Below are 21,187 nucleotides of genomic sequence, written 5' to 3'. Positions count from 1 at the left end.
AAAAAAAAAAAATAGATACTCATCTCAGATTTTATGAAAGATTTTTTAAATTTAATTTTTACTGAATAAATTTCTTCAAATTAAAGAATGTGGATGTTTGTTCATTTGTTTTCACATCCCCATCATTTCTCCAGTAAAGTCATGTTTTGATTCTGGATGTTGCACAATCATGTGTAAAATAATTGATGACTTTACTCAGAACTGAGTTTTGTTGTGTAATAGTAGCAAGGGTTAAGAAAGTGATTCTCCACACCAACTCAATTTACTTGTGCCAATCTGCTGCCATGCATTGCCATTGATTTTAACAAGTTTTTGTAAGCTTACCTTCCAGACTCAATCATTCTCATGAATTTGCTGTTGAGCTTGTGAATTCTGCAACTTTAAAAGTTTAATATCATGAAGTAGGCCTATAACTGTAAATTCTGCAGTGTAAGGGCATTACCGAAAATTGGTTTCAGGAGTAGTGCTACAACGTACAACTACAACTTCCTAGCCAAGGCTACATTTTATTAGCTCGTTCACGTAGCGTTTTTGTTGTCCCACTGGCCTACTACAACGTTAATAACGTAGATTGCCTGGCGATCGGAGTGTTATCGTCAGAGCACCTCGGACTAACATTTTATATGTGTAACATATAAAATTTCAGAAATAATGGCGAATAAGACAGCGTTAGAATTCCAGTATTTGGATGAATTGTTTGAGAGTTTTATTGAAAATTTACAACTTGTCATCGATAAACTAAAAGGTGAGTATGTCATTTGAATTTGTATGTCAGCGACCAGCGTTCAATTTTTTTGGCCTAAAAAAATTGATTGCCGCAACATGAAAAAAAAAAATTAGTGTTGGTAGGGATATATTTTTTATTTATTTATTTTTTAGTATATTCAAGATTCTTTGTAATAAAATGTTACCAATGCAACTTTAAAGCACTTAATGCACTTTTAAAGCTGTTGCGTTTGATAAAAGCCTTGGATGTTTTTTTCTTCTTTTTTTATATTTAAATTTATTACGGTATTTCTTTTTTTTTATGCCTCCACCGCGAGGCATACTGTTTTTGCAATGTCCGTCCTTCCGTCCATCCGTCCTTCCGTCCGGATGCCATATCTCGGGCATGGATGGGCGGATTGACTTCAGATTTTCAGGATAGGTGGGTCATGGTCAAAAACTCTGGCTACTTTTTTGGGGGGGAGGTTCAAGGTCATATACTGAGGTAAAAGGTCATTTGAGGTCAAGGGGCTCATTTTCCTTATTTACCTCTTTTCTCAGAGACTAGGGGTTGCATGTTCCTGAAACTTGGTGGGTGGGTGCATCTTGACCCCAGGCAGAACAAGTTTGTATTGGTTAGTGGGTCAAGGTCACCTCAGGTCATGCAGGGGTCATTTGAGGTCAAATGAGCAAAAACTGTCATATGGCCATCAGTGTTGGAATTAAGCATTTTTTTATGCGTAGCAAAATTTGCTTTCATTACATTTCTCTTGGTACATTCACATACTTCAGTGTGTAAGTCTATGGACCAAATTTTTGGAAGGTCATTTTGGGGTCACCAGGGGTCATCTGAGGTCAAATTAGTGTGAACTATCATATGGGCATGAAACTTGGTGAGTACAGTCACATTTAGAGACAAATTTTTGGGAGGTCATTTTGGGGTCACCCAGGGGTCATCTGAGGTCAAATTAGTAAAAACTATCATATGGGCATGAAACTTGGTGAGTACAGTCACATTTAGAGCCAAATTTTGGGGAGGTCATTTTGGGGTCACCCAGGGGTCATCTGAGGTCAAATTAGTAAAAACTGTCATACGTACATGAAACTTGGTGGGTACAGTCAACATTTAGGGCCAAATATTTGGAAGGTCATTTTGGGGTCATCCGGGGTCACCCAGCTTTGTATCAACTTGTGAGTACGTGCCACATCACTCCCTTTGGTGGAGGCATCACGGTCGACGCTTTGCGTCGAAAACCGGTCCATCTAGTTTTTCATTTATTTATTTATTTTGCAAAAAAGAAAAAAAGTACATAGGGTCAGGCCTAATTTTAGGGTACCGGTAGGTCGGGTTATGCCAATCAAAAATATTTTTTAGGCCTTGCCTGGTATCGTCACATCCAGTATTTCAAATTTAGCAAAAAAAGCCTTGGGCCATTTGGGCCCTTGCTCACACAACTTTAAGGGCTCTCACTATTTTTCATGGGCCCAAATAAATTCACAGAAATCTATAATTACCTTTGGTACCTTTGTCATTGTCCTGGTTCCTGGTTTTGTCAGAACGGGTCACAATTTATAATTAAAAAAAAATTACACTTGCACTGGGATCACTGAATAGGCCTTTAAGTTATCAAGAATTGAATGGTCAGTGCAGATTACAACAAATCATTATAATAGAATTCTCATGAATGCACACCAAATACCGTATATGGGCTTATTGAATAAACAAACCAAAACAACAAAGTAACATACACTTTGTACAGACCTCATGCATGTACTTCAGATTTTTTCATTTGACCATAAACTAGGGCAATGTTTGAGTAACTTTTAGAGAAAATCCAAGAGGGTCTGAAAATTGGGTGATTTGACATGGAATGACCCATCAGCAACTGACACAGTTTCAATGTTTTGCAAGAATTGATTCTCTGATTCACGCCGAAATTCTGACCCTGGGACAGTCATTTAATCAGGGAGTTTGTGGACTTCTTGTATGCACTGGTGATTATCGATTGCATTGAAGATATTGATGCATCTTGGTGACCAACTGGTCAAACGTCTGGTTGTCATGACCGTTGATAGCCAGACAACATACAATGTACACTCGACACACAACATTATACCACGGAAGAATTGAACTATTCTCTCTTTTTACATTCACAGAGGAAGATTCCTCCAGAAATGCAGCACCAGACTTTACATTGATTGACTTCTGGTCCAAACTTGGTAAGATTTGATCAATTATTTTTACTAGCGGGATACCCGCGCTTCGCGCGGGTCCCCGCTAGATGAGTAAATGGTAGTGATGTGGTCGGCACCGTTTTTTATTGTCGACATGTCGATATAATTCAGATACCGGACGCCGACAGTGTGTCGACATAAAAAAATTCTAAAAAAAAAAAAAAAAAAAGTTATATAGGTCCAAACTGACTTGTTATTCAAGGTTGGAAACCAGAGAAATACAGCTACTCAAAAAAAAAAATGTTTTTTTACAAAGTTGAAAAAGTTGTACATTTTAATTACTTTTGTTTCTATTGAACAGCTAGCAATGCATACTAATTCAATGTGTCCCTGACTGTTCAATAGAAGCAAAGGTAATCAAAATGTACAAGTTCATCCAACTTTGTAAAAAAAAATGGGGGCGTTCACCCGTCATCCCGTTACCGGTCCATGTACCTTTTTGTCCTTTATTTTTCCTTCTTTCCGTATTATCATGTCCACTGGTCTCTGGCACGCAAGCCGTGTGGCTCTGCACCGTTTGCGCGCATACTGGCATAGTGCGCATTACGCATGCGGCGCCGACGCGCTGCCGGCCAGCTGCAGTGACAACCAATTTTCATAACAAAAACCCTGTTTTTACCCATATTTTCACTGTTTTTGTAGCCAATTCTTGACCGTTTTTAACCAAATTTTTGCATTAACGTCTTGTATGAATTATGCAACATTTGGATCGAAACTGACGGAGCCTTTGATGGACTCAGATACAACATTCCCCTATAATTTGATCAATAAAATTATATTTCAACATTCTAATTCAAGATGGTGGAACATGTCAAATTTTTGCAGTAAATACAATGTACAATGAAATTGCATTAGTAATTGCAGATGAATGTCATCAAAAAAGAATCTGACGAAATTAGTGAAACCATAATTAGACAATGAATTGGATCTGGAAGTTTGAGTCATAATAATATCAAGATGTGAAATGTAAACTCTTTTTTTTTCTGATTTTGACAATTTCTTGAATTTTGGCTCATTTTGTGTAACAATTCTGCCAAATTAAGGGGTACTACACCCTGTGGTAAAGTTAGACTATTTTTGCATTTTTATCAAAAAATAATAACACACTGGTAACAAAAGTTATGTATATATTATAGGGGCAAGGAATCCAATTGCTTCACTGAAATTTCAGTGATTCAAGACAAGCTGTTTGCAGTAAATATAATAGGATATGAGGTACATCCTTGCTGTACCTCTTTTCTTGTCATAAATAAATGAACCGGTCTTGGGTCACTGAAATTCCAGTGTAGTAATTGGATTCCTTGCCCCTATAATACAGATAACTTTTGTTGCCACTGTGTTATTAGTTTTTGAGAAAACTGCAAAAATTGACAAAAATTTATGGATGGGTGTAGTACCCCCTTAATGCAACCTATGAGTTTGATTTTTTGGCCCCCACACAAGTGTGGGGCTTATGTTATCATCCAAATGGTTGGCTGCCTGCTTGTTTGTTTGTTTGTTTGTTTGTTTGGCTGGCTGGCTGTCCGGGTGGAAGCAAATTCATTAATACACTGTCCAGCTCAAACGCAATTTTTAACCGATTAACTTCATTATTACCGTATTCGTCCGAGTATAGTCCCATGTTCGAGTATAGTCCCACCCTGGACCTAGACCTAAATGCTAGGATCATTCATGGTTGACCTAAAAAAAATAATAATAAATTGCATGTTTTGTGTTTTTAATACTAAAATTGATAACTTGTATTCATGTCATACTCTATTAATGATTTCAAAATGCATTGAATGTTTTTTTTAGGTCAACCATGAATTATCCTAGCATTTAGGATTTTAGGTCTAGGTCCAGGGACACTCCAAAACCGAAAAAATAAATAATTTAAAAAAAATATATATTTTTTGAAATTCAAGTATTGTGAAAAATGTTCACCTAAAAAACGGGTGGGACTATACTCGGACCAATACGGTATGTCTTCAGAATCTTGCATCCTATACCTTGTACATAACCTAGCTGTCCAATAAATTTGTGTATCGGTCGCCTGGAGCTACAGGGTTTTTTCATAGATCTGTAATCTCTTCATAGAGTGCATACGGTAGTTCATATATTTTATGTGCAAAATTTTATGTAAATTGTGACATGCCATAACCAAAAATCACATTTTTGACCAAAAATCACATTTTTGACCGAAAATCACATTTTTGGGCGAAAATCACATTTTTGACCGAAAATCACATTTTGACCAAAAAAAAACCATTTTTGACCAAAAATCACAATTTTGACCAAAATCACATTTTAGAGCATAAATCACATTTTTTGAGCGAAATCATATTTTTTACCAAAAATCTTGTTTTCAACTAAAATTTTTTTTTTTACTAAAAACCTTGTTTTTGACCCAAAAAAAGATTCTGAAGACATAATAATGTTAAAATTGGACGAATACTTTCGCATGATACCTTAATTTATCGATCTCGCGTGTGTGATATTTGAAAACTCTAGCTCGACCGATAAATTAAGGTATCATGCTCAATCCATCCAATTTTATATCAAACTTGGTTTGGGGATTGGATATGAATATGATAGCCTGATGTGCTGTATAGTTTTGTGTCATGTTATTTCCATATTCATGAGTTGATTTGCATATTTTGTCTAGTACAATTTCATTTATCCACTCTGCAGCTTAAACGCAACCAATCAACTTCATTATTATGTTTTCAGGGTTATTAGAAGTTTTAAAAGAAAACCTAATAATGATAATATTGGATGGCTTATTTCGCATGATACCATAACATATCGGATTCGTCATACAAATATCAAACTCGCCGTTGGCTCGTCCGATATTTTTATGACTCGTCCGATATGTTATGGTATCATGCTCAGCCATCCAATATTATATCAAACTTGGTATGGGGATTGGATCAGTGCCGAACTATTATGCTGACTTTCCTATTCGGCGAGGTCCTTGTTTGTTTACAAACAGAGAGGTAGACAAAGGGTCTGTCAAAACTGTTCCGCTTGTCCAAATACTCAAGTATCAAAAGGATGGTCCACAAAAGAGTGATTCACGCAACATGAATAGGAAATTAAAAAACTGTGAAGGACCATGTGCTTCTTTTGTCCACTTTGCCATCAAGATTTCGAATAGAAACAGTTCAGACCCAGAACAGGATCATGTCAGAAATTAATATTTTGTTCTGGGTCTGATTATTCGGACTAGGATTGGATATGGTAGCCCTGATGTACTGTGTTGGTACGTGTCATGTTATTTGTATATTTATGAATATTAATGAGCTGATTTGCATATTGCATATATACAAGCCTTGCTTACACACCTATGTGTGGGGGCCACCTTAATTACGAATCGCGTAAGTCTAGTTTTATCATAGAATTGAATGCTTTTGCATGTACTGAGCATGTTCTTTTAAATAGTAGTTGCATAATATAGAAAGTGACAATTTGATTTAATAAATTGATTGAGGCATTTGTATATTGATGCCGTGGAAGACATGGTCAGGGACAGGCGATTTGCGCAGAAAAAAATAGCAAATTGCGCGGAACTTTTTGTTCAGTGCAAATCATGTATCCCTGCCCATAGGAAAAAAAACCAAACCATTGCGCGGAAAAAAAGTTTCGCGCAAATCGCTTGTCCCTGGACATGGTTCACAGTGGACAATGGTAAAAGTGCATTGCTTCCTACATGTATCTCTTTAGTTATATTCGTCTCAGTGTTCAGCAAGCCTAATCATCATTCTCCCACTATATTCTCTGCATTTCATAGAAACTGGTTATAAGTCCATGTCAGCTGAAGCAAGCAAGTTCTCCCTATGGTTCAGCAAGCCTCCATTACCAAAAAGAGAAGAATGCGAATCTCTGATGGAATCTGTACAGAGAGTGTCATTGGTAATAGTGTCTGCATATTATGGGTTACCTAAAGAACATGGTAAGTGCATCCCCTCTATCCCAACACTCCCATCCTTCCCCTCACATCCTTCTCCCTCACATCCTTCTCCCTCTCCTCCTTCCCCCTCCAATCGCCTCCATCCTTTCCGCTCCCATCTTTTCCCCTCTCCTTCCTCTCTCATCCTTCCCCCTCCCTCCTTCCCTCCCATCCTTCCTCCTTCTTTCTCCCTCCTTTCCCTCCCCTCTTCCCCTCCCCTCTTCCCCCTCCTTCACCCTCCCTCCTTCCCACTCCCATCCTTTGCCCTCCCCATCCTTTCCCTCCTTCCTTCCCTCTTTCCCCTCCCTCCTTCCCCTCCTCTCCTTCCCTCCCCTCCTTCCCCCTCCCCTCTTTCCCATCCCTCCTTCACCCTCCCTCCTTCCCCCTCCCATCCTTCCCTCCCTCCTTCCCCCTCCCATCCCTCCTTCCCCTCCCTTCTATCCCCTTCCCCTCCTCCAAAGTTATGTCCCCTTCCCTACCTGCAATTGTGTTCAGTCACTGCAGTGTACAACTATACCCTCAGGTTTAATCGTCTTTCCTAGAAAATGGTGAACTCTGTCACGATAAGAATATTTATTGTTTTAATTTGTTTCATGTTTTCATTAAAGATAATCAGAAAACTTCTTGAGCAGTGAGCATTTAATTATTGATTAATTGACAAAAAGATGCTTTGGAAATTAAATTGCTTGACAAACCAAATATTGCATGGCACATTTTGCTGCTCAAACACAATGCTGCAAATCCAAAGTAGTTTCCAGTATCAAAGACATTTGGGTGTATTTTGGAGACATTTGGGTGTATTTCTGGAGACATTTGGGTGTGTTTTGGAGACATTTGGGTGTATTTCCAAGACATTTGGGTGTATTTCCAAGCCATTTGGGTGTATTTGAGAGACATTTGGATATATTTTTTTGTATCATATCGTGGGTCGCAACACATAGTTTTAGAATTATTTTTCAAATTTTTCCGTTTCACACAGTGGCTTAAAGGTTTAGAGCTAGCTCTATAATCCTTTAATAGTTATTCCTATTAAACTATTAAAAATACAGTTTAATGCTTTGAACCTTAAACTTAAATTCAAATGGAATTGGGCTACTGAGCGATAACAGTGGAGGAGTATCGACTCTGTTAGCTCTGAAACGTATTTTGTCCTTCACTACTGTGTTGCAACCAACGAAATCATTTCTAATACATTTGGGTGTATTCCTTATACATTTGGGTGCATATTCCAAATACATTTGGGTGTATTCCAAATACATTTGGGTGTATTCCAAATACATTTGGGTGTATTCCAAATACATTTGGGTGTATTCCAAATACATTTGGGTGTATTCCAAATACATTTGGGTGTATTCCAAATACATTTGGGTGTATTCCAAATACATTTGGGTGTATTCCAAATACATTTGGGTGTATTCCTAATACATTTGGGTGTATTCCTAATACATTTGGGTGTATTCCTAATACATTTGGGTGTATTCCTAATACATTTGGGTGTATTCCTACTACATTTGGGTGTATTCCTACTACATTTGGGTGTATTCCTACTACATTTGGGTGTATTCCTACTACATTTGGGTGTATTCCTACTACATTTGGGTGTATTCCTACTACATTTGGGTGTATTCCTACTACATTTGTGTGTATTCCTAATACATTTGGGTGTATTCCTAATACATTTGGGTGTATTCCTAATACATTTGGGTGTATTCCTAATACATTTGGGTGTATTCCTAATACATTTGGGTGTATTCCTAATACATTTGGGTGTATTCCTAATACATTTGGGTGTATTCTTAATTTACATTTGGGTGTATTCCTAATACATTTAGGTGCATTCCTAATACATTTGGGTGTATTCCTAATTTAATTACAGGTGTCAGATTAAGAAAATATGTCAGGAGATCAGTTCTGGACGTGATTGACGGCGTCCAGACGCTCGCTAAACGAATCAAAGATGAGCGCTATCAGTGGTAAGCTACCATATAGGCAGTAAAACCAAATACTTTTGATCGAGCATTGATGCTTGGTTGATCCTTATAATTTATGAAATATCAATTAATTAGCTATTGTTTATTGTTATAACATTTAATCTTTGTATGTTATATTTAGGGATTCAATCATGTTTCACCGTTGTTCATCACCGATTAACAACGATGCGTCCGCGTCATCTGCGTAGTAAAGCTGCCCGAGCGAAGTAAACCATGCAGACACGCCGGATGCGAGTTGTTAATCGGTGATGAACAACGGTGAAACATGATTGAATCCCTTTCAACAACGAATTCACATGATTCTTTTATTTGGAATATCCGTTTGTCATTGCCACTCAACCTTACAAGAAGATCGATGATTTCTCTGTTGATATCAGCAATAAATCTAAAGAATAAAGCGGTAATGTGCGGCTGTTACTTTAATAACATATTAAGAAAGTGTTTACGCATTAGTTCCAGGCATGACGAATTTTACGCGCTCACGCGTAATGCGTACGCGTTACCTTTCGTGCGCGTATACGCTACTGGAAAAGTGTGGATTCATCACGGATTAACAACGGTTGGCTCCTGTACAAAGGTATAGGAAGAGTTGTTGAATGTCCAATACAATTTCACCATTCTGATTAATTAGTTTATATTTCATTAATAACAAGCATCGAAGCAGCATCGATGGTCGATTCAAAGATCAAACTAACATATTAGGCTCTGGTGCCTTAGTCATGCAATATAGCCAATTTTGGATGTGTTTGTAGCCAATTTTGGGTCTGTTTCCAAGACATTTGGGTCTATTTCCTAGACATTTGGGTGTATATCTGCTATCAATGTCATTACCATGCAATTTGAGGCAAAATTATCTTTTGGTACCTATATTTTGGAGACATTTGGGTGGATCTAAAGACATTTATGTGGGTGCATTTCCAAGACATTTGGGTGTACATGTATTACCAAGACATTTTAGTGTATTTTGAGACATTTGGGTGCATTTCTGAGACATTTGGGTGTATTCCCAAGATATTTGGGTGTATTTCCAATACATTTCAGTGTATTTCCAAGATATTTGGGTGCATTTTCAATACAGTTGGCTGTATTCCCAAGACATTTGGGTGTATTCCCAAGACATTTCAGTGTATTTCTGAGACATTTGGGTGTATTTCAGAGATATTTTGAGTGTATTTCCAATACATTGTCACCATCCATGACAAACCTAGTGTAAAGTCACCAGTACAGATTTAGAGATATGGACCAATAAACCAAACAGAAATCAATAGAAAACAAAGGAATTTTTACACCAAATTTTGATTTTGAAAGGATTTGGAGATGAACACAGACTGGAAAAATTTATACAGATGACAAAGAGTGGCAACGTCACAGGGTTTAGAGAGGGTTGGTAAATCAGACTCCTGCAGAAGCTCATCTTGGGATTCTTAAATGTGCAACTTTACACTGGGTTCATTATGGATGTTCGCATTTGGGTGTAGTTCCAAGACATTTTGGTGCATTAATGCAGTTGGGTGTATTTCCAAGATATTTGGGTGCATTCCCATGTCATTTGGGTGTAGTTCCAAGACATTTTGGTGCATTTTCAATACAGTTGGGTGTATTTTCAAGATATTTGGGTGCATTCCCATGTCATTTTGGTGTAGTTCCAAAACATTTTGGTGCATTTTCAATACAGTTGGGTGTATTTCCAAGATATTTGGGTGCATTCTCATGTCATTTGGGTGTAGTTCCAAGACATTTTGGTGCATTTTCAATACAGTTGGGTGTATTTCCAAGATATTTGTGTGCATTCTCATGTCATTTGGGTGTAGTTCCAAGACATTTTGGTGCATTTTCAATATAGTTGGGTGTATTTCCAAGATATTTGGGTGCATTCCCATGTCATTTGGGTGTAGTTCCAAAACATTTTGGTGCATTTTCAATACAGTTGGGTGTATTTCCAAGATATTTGGGTGCATTCTCGTGTCATTTGGGTGTAGTTCCAAGACATTTTGGTGCATTTTCAATATAGTTGGGTGTATTTCCAAGATATTTGGGTGCATTCCCATGTCATTTTGGTGTAGTTCCAAGACATTTTGGTGCATTGTCAATACAGTTGGGTGTATTTCCAAGACATCTGGGTGTATTTACTGTGTGACATATTATTTTACAGCTCACAAGGACAGCTTCAATCCACTGGCACTGTTTGGGAAGCATGTGATGAATTCACATCTCTACCTAAGAATAACTGTGAGGCGATACTACAAGTGATTAAAAACTCATCAGAGCTTGTTAAAGATGCATTGCAAGAATTACAAGAGGTATGGGGTCAATTTGTGTATATACGCTAAGGTCTTGATAGGACAGTTTAGTGTCATGTGATCAATTTACAACTCTACCTAAGAATAACTTTGAGGCGATACTACAAGTGATTAAAAACTCATCAGAGCTTGTTAAAGATGCATTGCAAGAATTACAAGAGGTATGGGGTCAATTTGTGTAAATATGCTAAGGTCTTGATAGGACAGTTTAGTGTCATGTGATCAATTCACAAGGATAGCTTGGATATCAATTTTACATCTTGTTTTTTGTTATTATTTGATAAAATAAAATCACAGAATGTAGGGGAATGTAAGAATTGAGGATAGCAGTCAATCAAGCCCTGAATTGAGCTTTTCCAGATGAAATCCATACACCTTCTATGGAAGACATCCCTGTGTTGCAGATTAAAATAACTCATACAGGGGGTGTAGGTTTCAAATGGAGTCACCCATTCAGGTAACCCCATTTGAAATTCATACTCCCTTTGTAATTCTGGTTAGGGTAAAAATTGCTCGGCGCCTGCTCAGGGTCTTAGCTAGCCACCCGTCTGGCCGTCATTTTAGACGGGGAGTTTGCTCCTGTGACGGGCAAAATTAATGCCTTTGACAGATGCTATATTATAAATTGTATGTTTTAAGAAGCTAATTGACCTTTTTAGTAGACCCAATTTGTAGAACAAGGCCATATCAACACATATTTGAACTCTTTGAACCCCCAATGGGCTATAGACCTCTGGTAAATGTTTTAAAGGTCAAATTAGGACATGCAATTTTATTCAAATGACGGGCAACTCTCAATTTCTAGCCAAGACCCTGCGCCTGCTTGTTGCCAGACTTGTTAAAATCACTCATACACCCTGTGTGGAAGATCAAGGTCAGGGGGTGTATGGATTTCAACTGGAATAGCACATTCTCAATGAGGTAAGCCACTGAATACTGGCAATGCATGGATATTATGATTGGTTTGGACTGACGCACAGTGGGTTAAAGTAAGGGTTTACAATGCATCCAAAAGTTTCTGATCAAATACAATGGTGATTGCTTGTTACAAAAATCATGAAAATTCTCAGTCACCCAGTCGTTAAAATCACAAAATTTTTAATTAAATCTTTTACTGGAACTTGCTATGTTGCATCTGATACGATTAAGGGGTTAATTTGTGTAAATATGCTAAGGTCCTGAAAGACTCCTGATAGGACAGTTTGCTACATTGTGTCTGATACCATCAACTGACCCCTGAGCTAGTCATGTGATACTTGAAGAAACAGGGACTGAGACACAACTTACCTCACACACGGTTGTTTGATGGCATATAGAACTGTATTCATTTTAAAGCAAAGTTGAGCACTGATTGCACTATTTATCTTAAATCTTGTTTGCATGTTTTCAAGGGGTAGATATTTGTAAAATGACATTAAAACATTAGAAAAATTAGTATCAAATAGCAAGGAAATTTTCAAAAAGTTTTTAATCATGAAATGAAAGGAATAACTCATATTATTGGGCTAAATTAAACTAGATTTATATAAGCACCCTCAATTTGCACACAAATATACAATTTATAGAATAAAAATTACCATGAAAAGGCAGAAGAAGATGAAAAAGTTGATCAAGACAGGAAAATCTATGATAAAAATAGCTCAAAAGAATATGTATATCAGTATGACAGCTGTTGGTATTGTCCAGGTCTAGAATTGAAAACTATATGTTTTGTTAGAAAAATTAATAAATGATCACATTAAACAACTGTGCACACATGGGACTAGGCCATCAAGAAGATCCTTAATCATTTTCAAGTATCGCAAGTTGTTAAAGTAAGTTCCAGTAAAAGATTTAAATCAAAATGTTGTTTGTTGTTGTATTACCAGGCTCAAGAAACTGGTGGAGAGAGGGACACGGGCTGGGACGATATCGACGAGGTCCTCGGAAGAGTAGACATCAATGACACCAACAGAAACACATGGTCAGAAGGGGACAAAGCTGTGTTACCTCCATGTATTGGACTAGTCAAAGCAGCACGGTCCTGTCTAAAGAAAGTCTCCACAGCTGTCAAGAGTAACGGCCAGTGGGAGGATGCACACTCAATAGCACAGCTAGATGATTTGGCTGATATTGTTGATGAAGTTAGCCCATCTGTAGATGAGTTGGTGTCATGTGTGTATGCTCCTATGAGACATAGTGTGATTAGAACAAATGTAAGTTGCACTCAGCGGCACAAAGACATATGTGTCCTGCTATCACAAAATGACCATAAAGTCCCAAGCTGGTAGTTTCGAGATGTCCTGGCTGCGATTAATTTTTTCGTACATCATATTTGTAACGCATATGTGTAAAATCCGTTGATTTTTCAGAAAATCTGATTTTTTCAGTGAGTTTTGCTTTATTCCATGTTTATGAAAAACGGAAAAAATAATCGCGTCCTGGCTGCTGTGTTGATGCCATTCACGAAGCAGATGCTACTGGCTTGTACAGGTGCGCTGAAAACAACGAACATCAACTTGGCAACCAGGATGTCGCGAAACTAACATTTTGTTTTATGCATGTAAAGTCAATTTTTAAATGATATTTTATTTGAAAGCAAAGCAATGATTTGATTTTGAGAACTTGGCCAAAATTACTACTGGGCTTATACCTGGGTGAATCCTTGGTTTCCAAAATGTTTTGAAAAATATGGGGTGGGATTATAGTCGAAGGTGGGATTATACCCGGCCATGTGGTTACAGTATTTGCACATATGAATATTTATGACTTCATTTGCATATTCTTTGTCTTTAGAAACCTTATTTCCAAACTTTTACTACCGTACTGATGCGAGTATAGTCCCACCTTGGAGTAAAACCCTCCCCCTTATTTCTGGTATAGTAAAAAAATAAAAAAATAAATTTAAAAGTTTATTCTCGAGTATAGTCCCACCCCCAATTTTTTACTTGTTATCAGTTATATATAGGGGACTATACTCGAGTCAGTACGGTACTTTATAAATTATAACACTTCTCATTTGTTTTCTTCTGTTGACAGGCCAATCAGTTATCAGGAGTGTTATTACATCTATTAGGCCGATGCAAGGCAACACACGTGTGCAAACAAGAAGACACAACATGGCTAAACTTTCTAGACCAGGCTGTCCATCATAACTTGGAAAAGATAAAGAATTTGACTACAAATGAACAAGACACTAGTTGATGAACTCAAGTGCAGGGTTGTAGCTAGCTACAGTGGGGGTGCCAGGCGCCCTGCCCCGAGACTGGATACTAGTTGATGGACTCAAGTGTGTTTCAATAATGACCACAGTATATGGAACAGCGCATTAATGTGTACTATATGCCATCCATCATAACTTGGAAAAGATAAAGAATTTGACAACAGATGAACAGGATACTAGTTGATGAACACAAGTGTGTTTTAATAATGACCACACTCTATGGAACAGCGCATTAATGTGTACTATATGCCATCCATCATAACTTGGAAAAGATAAAGAATTTGACGAGATGATGAACAGGACACTAGTTGATGGACTCAAGTGTGTTTCAATAATGACCACAGTATATGGAACAGTGCATTAATGTGTACTATCTATGCCATCCATCATAACTTGGAAAAGATAAAGAATTTGACGACAGATGAACAGGACACTAGTTGATGGACTCAAGTGTGTTTCAATAATGACCACACTATATGGGACAGTACATTAATGTGTACTATATGCCATCCATCATAACTTGGAAAAGATAAAGAATTTGACGACAGATGAACAGGACACTAGTTGATGGACTCAAGTGTGTTTCAATAATGACCACACTATATGGGACAGTACATTAATGTGTACTATATGCCATCCATCATAACTTGGAAAAGATAAAGAATTTGACGACAGATGAACAGGATACTAGTTGATGGACTCAAGTGTGTTTCAATAATGACCACACTATATGGGACAGTACATTAATGTGTACTATATGCCATCCATCATAACTTGGAAAAGATAAAGAATTTGACGACAGATGAACAGGACACTAGTTGATGGACTCAAGTGTGTTTCAATAATGACCACACTATATGGGACAGTACATTAATGTGTACTATATGCCATCCATCATAACTTGGAAAAGATAAAGAATTTGACGACAGATGAACAGGACACTAGTTGATGGACTCAAGTGTGTTTCAATAATGACCACACTATATGGGACAGTACATTAATGTGTACTATCTATGCCATCCATCATAACTTGGAAAAGATAAAGAATTTGACTGCAAATGAACAGGATACTAGTTGATGGACTCAAGTGTGTTTCAATAATGACCACACTATATGGGACAGTACATTAATGTGTACTATATGCCATCCATCATAACTTGGAAAAGATAAAGAATTTGACTGCAAATGAACAGGATACTAGTTGATGGACTCAAGTGTGTTTCAATAATGACCACACTATATGGAACAGTACATTAATGTGTACTATATGCCATCCATCATAACTTGGAAAAGATAAAGAATTTGACGACAGATGAACAGGATACTAGTTGATGGACTCAAGTGTATTTCAATAATGACCACACTATATGGGACAGTACATTAATGTGTACTATATATATGCCATCCATCATAACTTGGAAAAGATAAAGAATTTGACTGCAGGATACTAGTTGATGGACTCAAGTGTGTTTCAATAATGACCACACTATATGGAACAGTACATTAATGTGTACTATATGCCATCCATCATAACTTGGAAAAGATAAAGAATTTGACGACAGATGAACAGGATACTAGTTGATGGACTCAAGTGTGTTTCAATAATGACCACACTATATGGAACAGTGCATTAATGTGTACTATATGCCATCCATCATAACTTGGAAAAGATAAAGAATTTGACTACAGATGAACAAGACACTAGTTGATGGACTCAAGTGCAGGGTTGTAGCTACAGTGGGGGTGCCAGGCGCCCTGCCCCGAGACTGGATACTAGTTGATGGACTCAAGTGTGTTTTAATAATGACCACACTATATGGAACAGCGCATTAATGTGTACTATATGCCATCCATCATAACTTGGAAAAGATAAAGAATTTGACGACAGATGAACAGGATATTAGTTGATGGACTCAAGTGATTGGTTCTCGCTATCTAAGAGTATGAATTAGAGGTTAATAATTGCTCATCAGTTATTTGAGGGCATTGTAAAAAAATCTGAACAGACTCATTACACCGGACGATCTTACCGTTTCCAATGTTGATTCAGATACTACTTGCATCGATCCCGAGATGCGGAAAAAACAATAGTCAAAACTATCCCTAGCCGAACAATACCGGTTTGGTTTTACCACAGGTGTGAAACTACAACCGTCTACCTTGCCTTGGTCGAGAAAATGATACTCAGTGCTTGGAACAATCATAGGCGTGTCTGTGTCAGTTGGACCAAGTTGGATAAGGGATCTGGTGTGACGTCACCAACTGGGTGAGTCCACCGGGGCATCAGGTTTTTTTGTTATTTATTCATTTATATGGGACAAAATGACTATTGGTTTTTCTGCATCTGGGCATCAATGCAAGAAGTATCTTGATCAACATCGGAAAGGTAAGATTGCTCCACTTAGGAGTCCACAAAACATTTCTGTTTTGGACTATTTTGCCTTTGGAACCAAGGAATATTCCGAGGTCCAAAGCAAAATGTTTCGATTTTTCACAATGCCCGACATATTATATTAGCAAAGTTATTAACCTCAATCATAACCGTCACTTTGATCTCTTCACTCTACAAAATAACATAAAAGTTTCCTCAAAAGTTTGTAAAAATAAACAATTTACATCTTCCCTTTTCAAAAACAGGACAACCAATAACAAAAGTGCGTATCACTATCTGTGCAAATATCGACGCACAATACGGTGCACACGGATAATACTAATATTTACGCTGGAACAATTACGCATTTTGCGGTCAATTTGGGTATATTCTTAATATATTTGTGTGTATTCCTAATACATAGACCACTGATTATTGGATGAATAAACTGAGTGCTTTACATCAAATGAATATGACTGACGTGCCTAATTGCTTCTGAATACATTTCTGATGCATTTGAGTGTATTCCTGATACATTTGGGTGTATTCCTAATACATTTGGGTGTATTCCTGATACATTTGGGTGTATAGACCTTTTTCTGATGACGTCACTTAATCGATATTGGGATCTCGGATGTAAACAAACAACATGTGCATTCCCCACGTGCCCGCGATGTGAAAACCCCAAATACTGCGTATTTTCTCCTATGTTTTGACTTCTGTCACTTTAGCTTCCATAAAATAACTATTTAAACAGGAACTGTACTACTGGGTACCTTTGTTTCAGCTTGTTTGATGCTATAAAATACAAAAGATACGGAAAAACCGCGATGCTATTTGAAAATCAATCTTTGTTTTGTTTTACCATTTTGTTTACTTTTTACATCGTGACGAACTAAACGCGTACTGCTAGCTGGCAATCTTGCGCAGGATGCGTAGCGTCGCGCAAAGTTGATCGCGCACGCCGGCGCAGTATTTGCGTTTGAGTGCTGATGATGAGAATCCTGGACCCAATATCGATTGATTGGTGACGTCTGAGAAAAAGGTTTATTCCTAATACATTTGGGTGTATTCCTACATGAAATACATTTGGGTGTATTCCCAATTCATTTGGATGTATTCCTAATGCATTTGGGTGTATTCCTAATACATTTGGGTGTATATATTTCACCAAATTTTTTTAAACATTAAATTTAACAGGTGTTACACCCCCCTAATTACCCCAACGGCACCTTGCCGCCCACTAAATAAACCAGCCGCCCTTTGCCACCCATGAAGTCCCACCCTTTTTTACTTTTCTCCATTTTATTTTACCGCCCCTTTATCTTCCGCCGCCCCTTCTTTTTTGCCGCCCCCTGCTTTTACCCCGGGGGGCTGGCGCCCCCAAAGCCCCCCCCCCAAAAAATACGCTCATGGTCGGAGTTCTGAGATAAGTTCTGAATAAGGGTGGACAGACAGACTCACAGACAAGAGTCACAGACAGCTACCAGTATTATCAGATATAGGCTACGGTATAGATTCTACAACGTCACCCATATCATATTCTACAAAATAACAGTGGCGTGGCCAAGGGGCAATAAAAGGGGGGACAGCTTTTCCCTGTGATAAATCTTTACCCATATTAGCTGATATTGGCGCCCTGATATTTAAAAGCCATAAATCATAAAATTATGGCTATGTATGATTTCGGTCAAATTTTGATTTTGTTAGCTTTCAGGGGCGGATCCAGGAGCTTCCAGGAATACATAAAAGTCAGACGCCGCTCTGCAAAAATTAGAAGGTCCGCCCCCCCCCACCCCCACCCCTCTAAATCCGCGGCTTCTTCTTAATGCCAAGAAGACTAAAGTAATTTGTTACTGATAGAAATGGAACTGGAGTGGAGAGGGCTTTGTGATAGATGGTCAAAAACCCATCGTCTAAAGCTAAGATGAAGGAGGTTAAAACATTTGTGACGTGTCATGTCAAAAGGAGACACTTTTGGGCAGGATCGTAGATGGAGAAATAGCCAAAAATCTGCCCGGGGTGATTTTTTCAACAATTTGGGTTTGTTGCGAATTTGTGATGTGATGTTATTGTCTGATAGTTCAGACCGGAATATGACTGGCATCTTGTATTTTTTGAGACATTTTTCAAGGTAATTCCTATAGTCTCAACATTGTCAATTAATATTTTTAAAGGCCGGTATCTCAATTTGCAATTTTATAATACCATAACCATAACTTACGAACTCAATATCTTTTTCGCTTGGGAATGTCCGATTTCATTGGGAATGTTGTGGAGCAAAATGTAAAAACCTCAAAATTGAACCTGCCCAAAAGTCTCCTTTTGACATGACACGTCACATTTGAATACCTTGGTTTAAGGGCTGGGGTATGAACGTTTGGACAGTATTTATTTTGGGACATCAGAGCACACCAGACATATCAATTGCATTCTGAATACGAAGAATGTCATTCTGATATCAAATAATTTAGATTTTTGAAATTCGCAATTTAATACACATTTTATGGCAAATCATAAAAAATTGATATTTTTGATATTTAACAGTACTTGAAGTAATTTATAAATCTGATGATTTATACTTAAAGTGTATGTAGGTGGGATGAAAAGCCGACGATCAATTGAAAATTTTGACCTTTCGTATTGAAGATATGGATTTTTTTTCCCAAAACACCAACTTGGGGAAAAAATCCATATCTTCAATATGAAAGGTCAAAATTTTCAATTGACCGTCGGCTTTTCCTTTCTGCTACATACACTTTAAGAATATATCATTAGATTTATATAATTTACTTCGAGGACTGTTATATATCAAAAATTTGAAAAATATCAAATTTTATAATTTGTCATAAAATTTGTATTATATTGTGATTGTCAAAAAATGAAAATTATTTGATATCAGAAAAGAATGCTTCGTATTCAGAATGCAATTCGATAGGTCTGAGGTGCTCTCATGTCCCACAAAAAATACTGTCGAAACGCAATAAACGCTCATTTTAGATCCCTTAATGATAGATAACAAAGGCGCATAATATATTAGGCCTCAGTACATCTCAGATCAAAAGAAGATTAACCGATCTCAGAGTACTAAGATCTGGAAAGTCGGGTTTATCAATCAACCACAAGATTACGGTTAGTCTTCAATTGCAAAGAATGACAAAGATGATATAGGGGAAAGTGGGGTAATCCCGGGCACCTTTCGTTAAGGTACAAGATTAACTCTCTTCACGCGGGTGTCGACTGCAGACGACAGGTTTGAACATTTTCTTAAAAATTCAAAAATTTCAGAAATGTAAATTTTCCTGACCATATTTGGAATCAACATGAAAATTGCATTAAAATTAGTGCAAACAAGCCTAGTTATTGGTTCAGTAGTTCTTAAGATTGCTCTTGATATTTTGAGTAAATATTTCAAAACTTGAACTTTTTCCGTTGAAGCACATGGATAGCACGCAGAGCATTAAATAAAGTTCATTAGTGAAAATCATATCAATGCAAAGTAGGAGTAATGTTCTAACTAACTAGTAACCAGTTTTTAATAACTCAACATAGTTATAATTAAAAAACAAAATGGTAAAAAATGATGGGGTAATGCCGGACACGGGGTAATCCCGGACACATGATTGTTGCCAAGAGGGAAAGTGGAGTAGGATGATAATCCCCTAGAAAGTATTAGGTACTTCTGTTACCTCAAGCATACTTGATACAACTATGGGGGCTGTTGTTGTTGTCTATATTTTCGAAATAACAAGTGTCCGGCATTACCCCATCTGTATAGAGAAGCATGTGTGTCCGGGATTACCCCTCACGGTCCCGATTTAATTTTTCAGTGCTTGTTCTACTAATCCATTTTAAGATGCCAAAATTCATACATCCAGCTAACAATCAAGTATCAAACATAATTTTCATCCATATTTCATCTGTGTCCCTTGTCGCATTAACTGTCACCCAGCTAATAAATCACTTTTCAGATAAAAAGTCAAAAATGACAATTTCTGTTTTTTCGTAATTTTCACAAAGAAAGACGAGACCCAAAGCGCTGGTAGTAGTACACGTGAGGTACACCTTGAGGTAGCTAATACCCTAAAGTAGTATAATAGTGTCATGCTCCCTTCTCCGTTTAGCTGCAATCGATGTGTCCGGGATTCCCCACAGTCCGGAATTACCCCACTTTAATATAGGTGCATTTGAGCAGAATTATCACATATGCCCAAAATCCCGGTCCCTTCAAATACTGGTCGACGAAATCCCTCCCTCAACCAAAAGGCCTATTAGGGGCTGTGCAATAATTATGAGCCCGGCGGGGGGTAAAATTTCCGCCTGACGGCCCGCCAAAATCGATTGCCTCCCCTCTCGGCCTGCCAAAATCGCTTGCCCCCCCTCTCGGCCTGCCAAAATATTTGCCCCCCCTTTACACATGCCAAATTTGTGGGTTCCCAATTTTCAAACCTTTAT

General features: G+C 37.7%; 1 protein-coding gene across 1 annotated transcript; it reads left to right on the top strand.

The window, feature by feature from the left end:
- The first annotated feature begins 126 nt into the window (after nucleotides 1–126).
- On the top strand, nucleotides 127–14,641 carry LOC140146873 (cyclin-D1-binding protein 1 homolog). The gene is made up of 7 exons (XM_072168764.1): nucleotides 127–745; nucleotides 2,863–2,925; nucleotides 6,710–6,871; nucleotides 8,745–8,841; nucleotides 11,012–11,159; nucleotides 13,028–13,354; nucleotides 14,178–14,641. The coding sequence occupies exons 1-7, from the start codon at nucleotides 652–654 to the stop codon at nucleotides 14,340–14,342; spliced, it is 1,056 nt and encodes a 351-aa protein (XP_072024865.1). The 5' UTR covers nucleotides 127–651; the 3' UTR covers nucleotides 14,343–14,641.
- The last annotated feature ends 6,546 nt before the right edge of the window (nucleotides 14,642–21,187 follow it).

This window comes from Amphiura filiformis, chromosome 2 (assembly GCF_039555335.1).
Source record: "Amphiura filiformis chromosome 2, Afil_fr2py, whole genome shotgun sequence".
NCBI lineage: Eukaryota > Metazoa > Echinodermata > Ophiuroidea > Amphilepidida > Amphiuridae > Amphiura > Amphiura filiformis.
Note: the sequence above shows the minus strand (reverse complement) of the source record. Positions and strands in the feature narration are given on the sequence as shown.

What these genes read in the sequence shown, in the direction of transcription:
- LOC140146873 (XM_072168764.1), top strand. Translation starts at nt 652, where the DNA reads ATGGCGAATAAGACAGCGTTAGAATTCCAGTATTTGGATGAATTGTTT. An exon ending in AAAGATGAGCGCTATCAGTG is followed by an intron (nt 8,842 to 11,011) that starts GTAAGCTACCAT and finishes ATTATTTTACAG; the next exon opens with CTCACAAGGACAGCTTCAAT. An exon ending in CATTGCAAGAATTACAAGAG is followed by an intron (nt 11,160 to 13,027) that starts GTATGGGGTCAA and finishes TTGTATTACCAG; the next exon opens with GCTCAAGAAACTGGTGGAGA.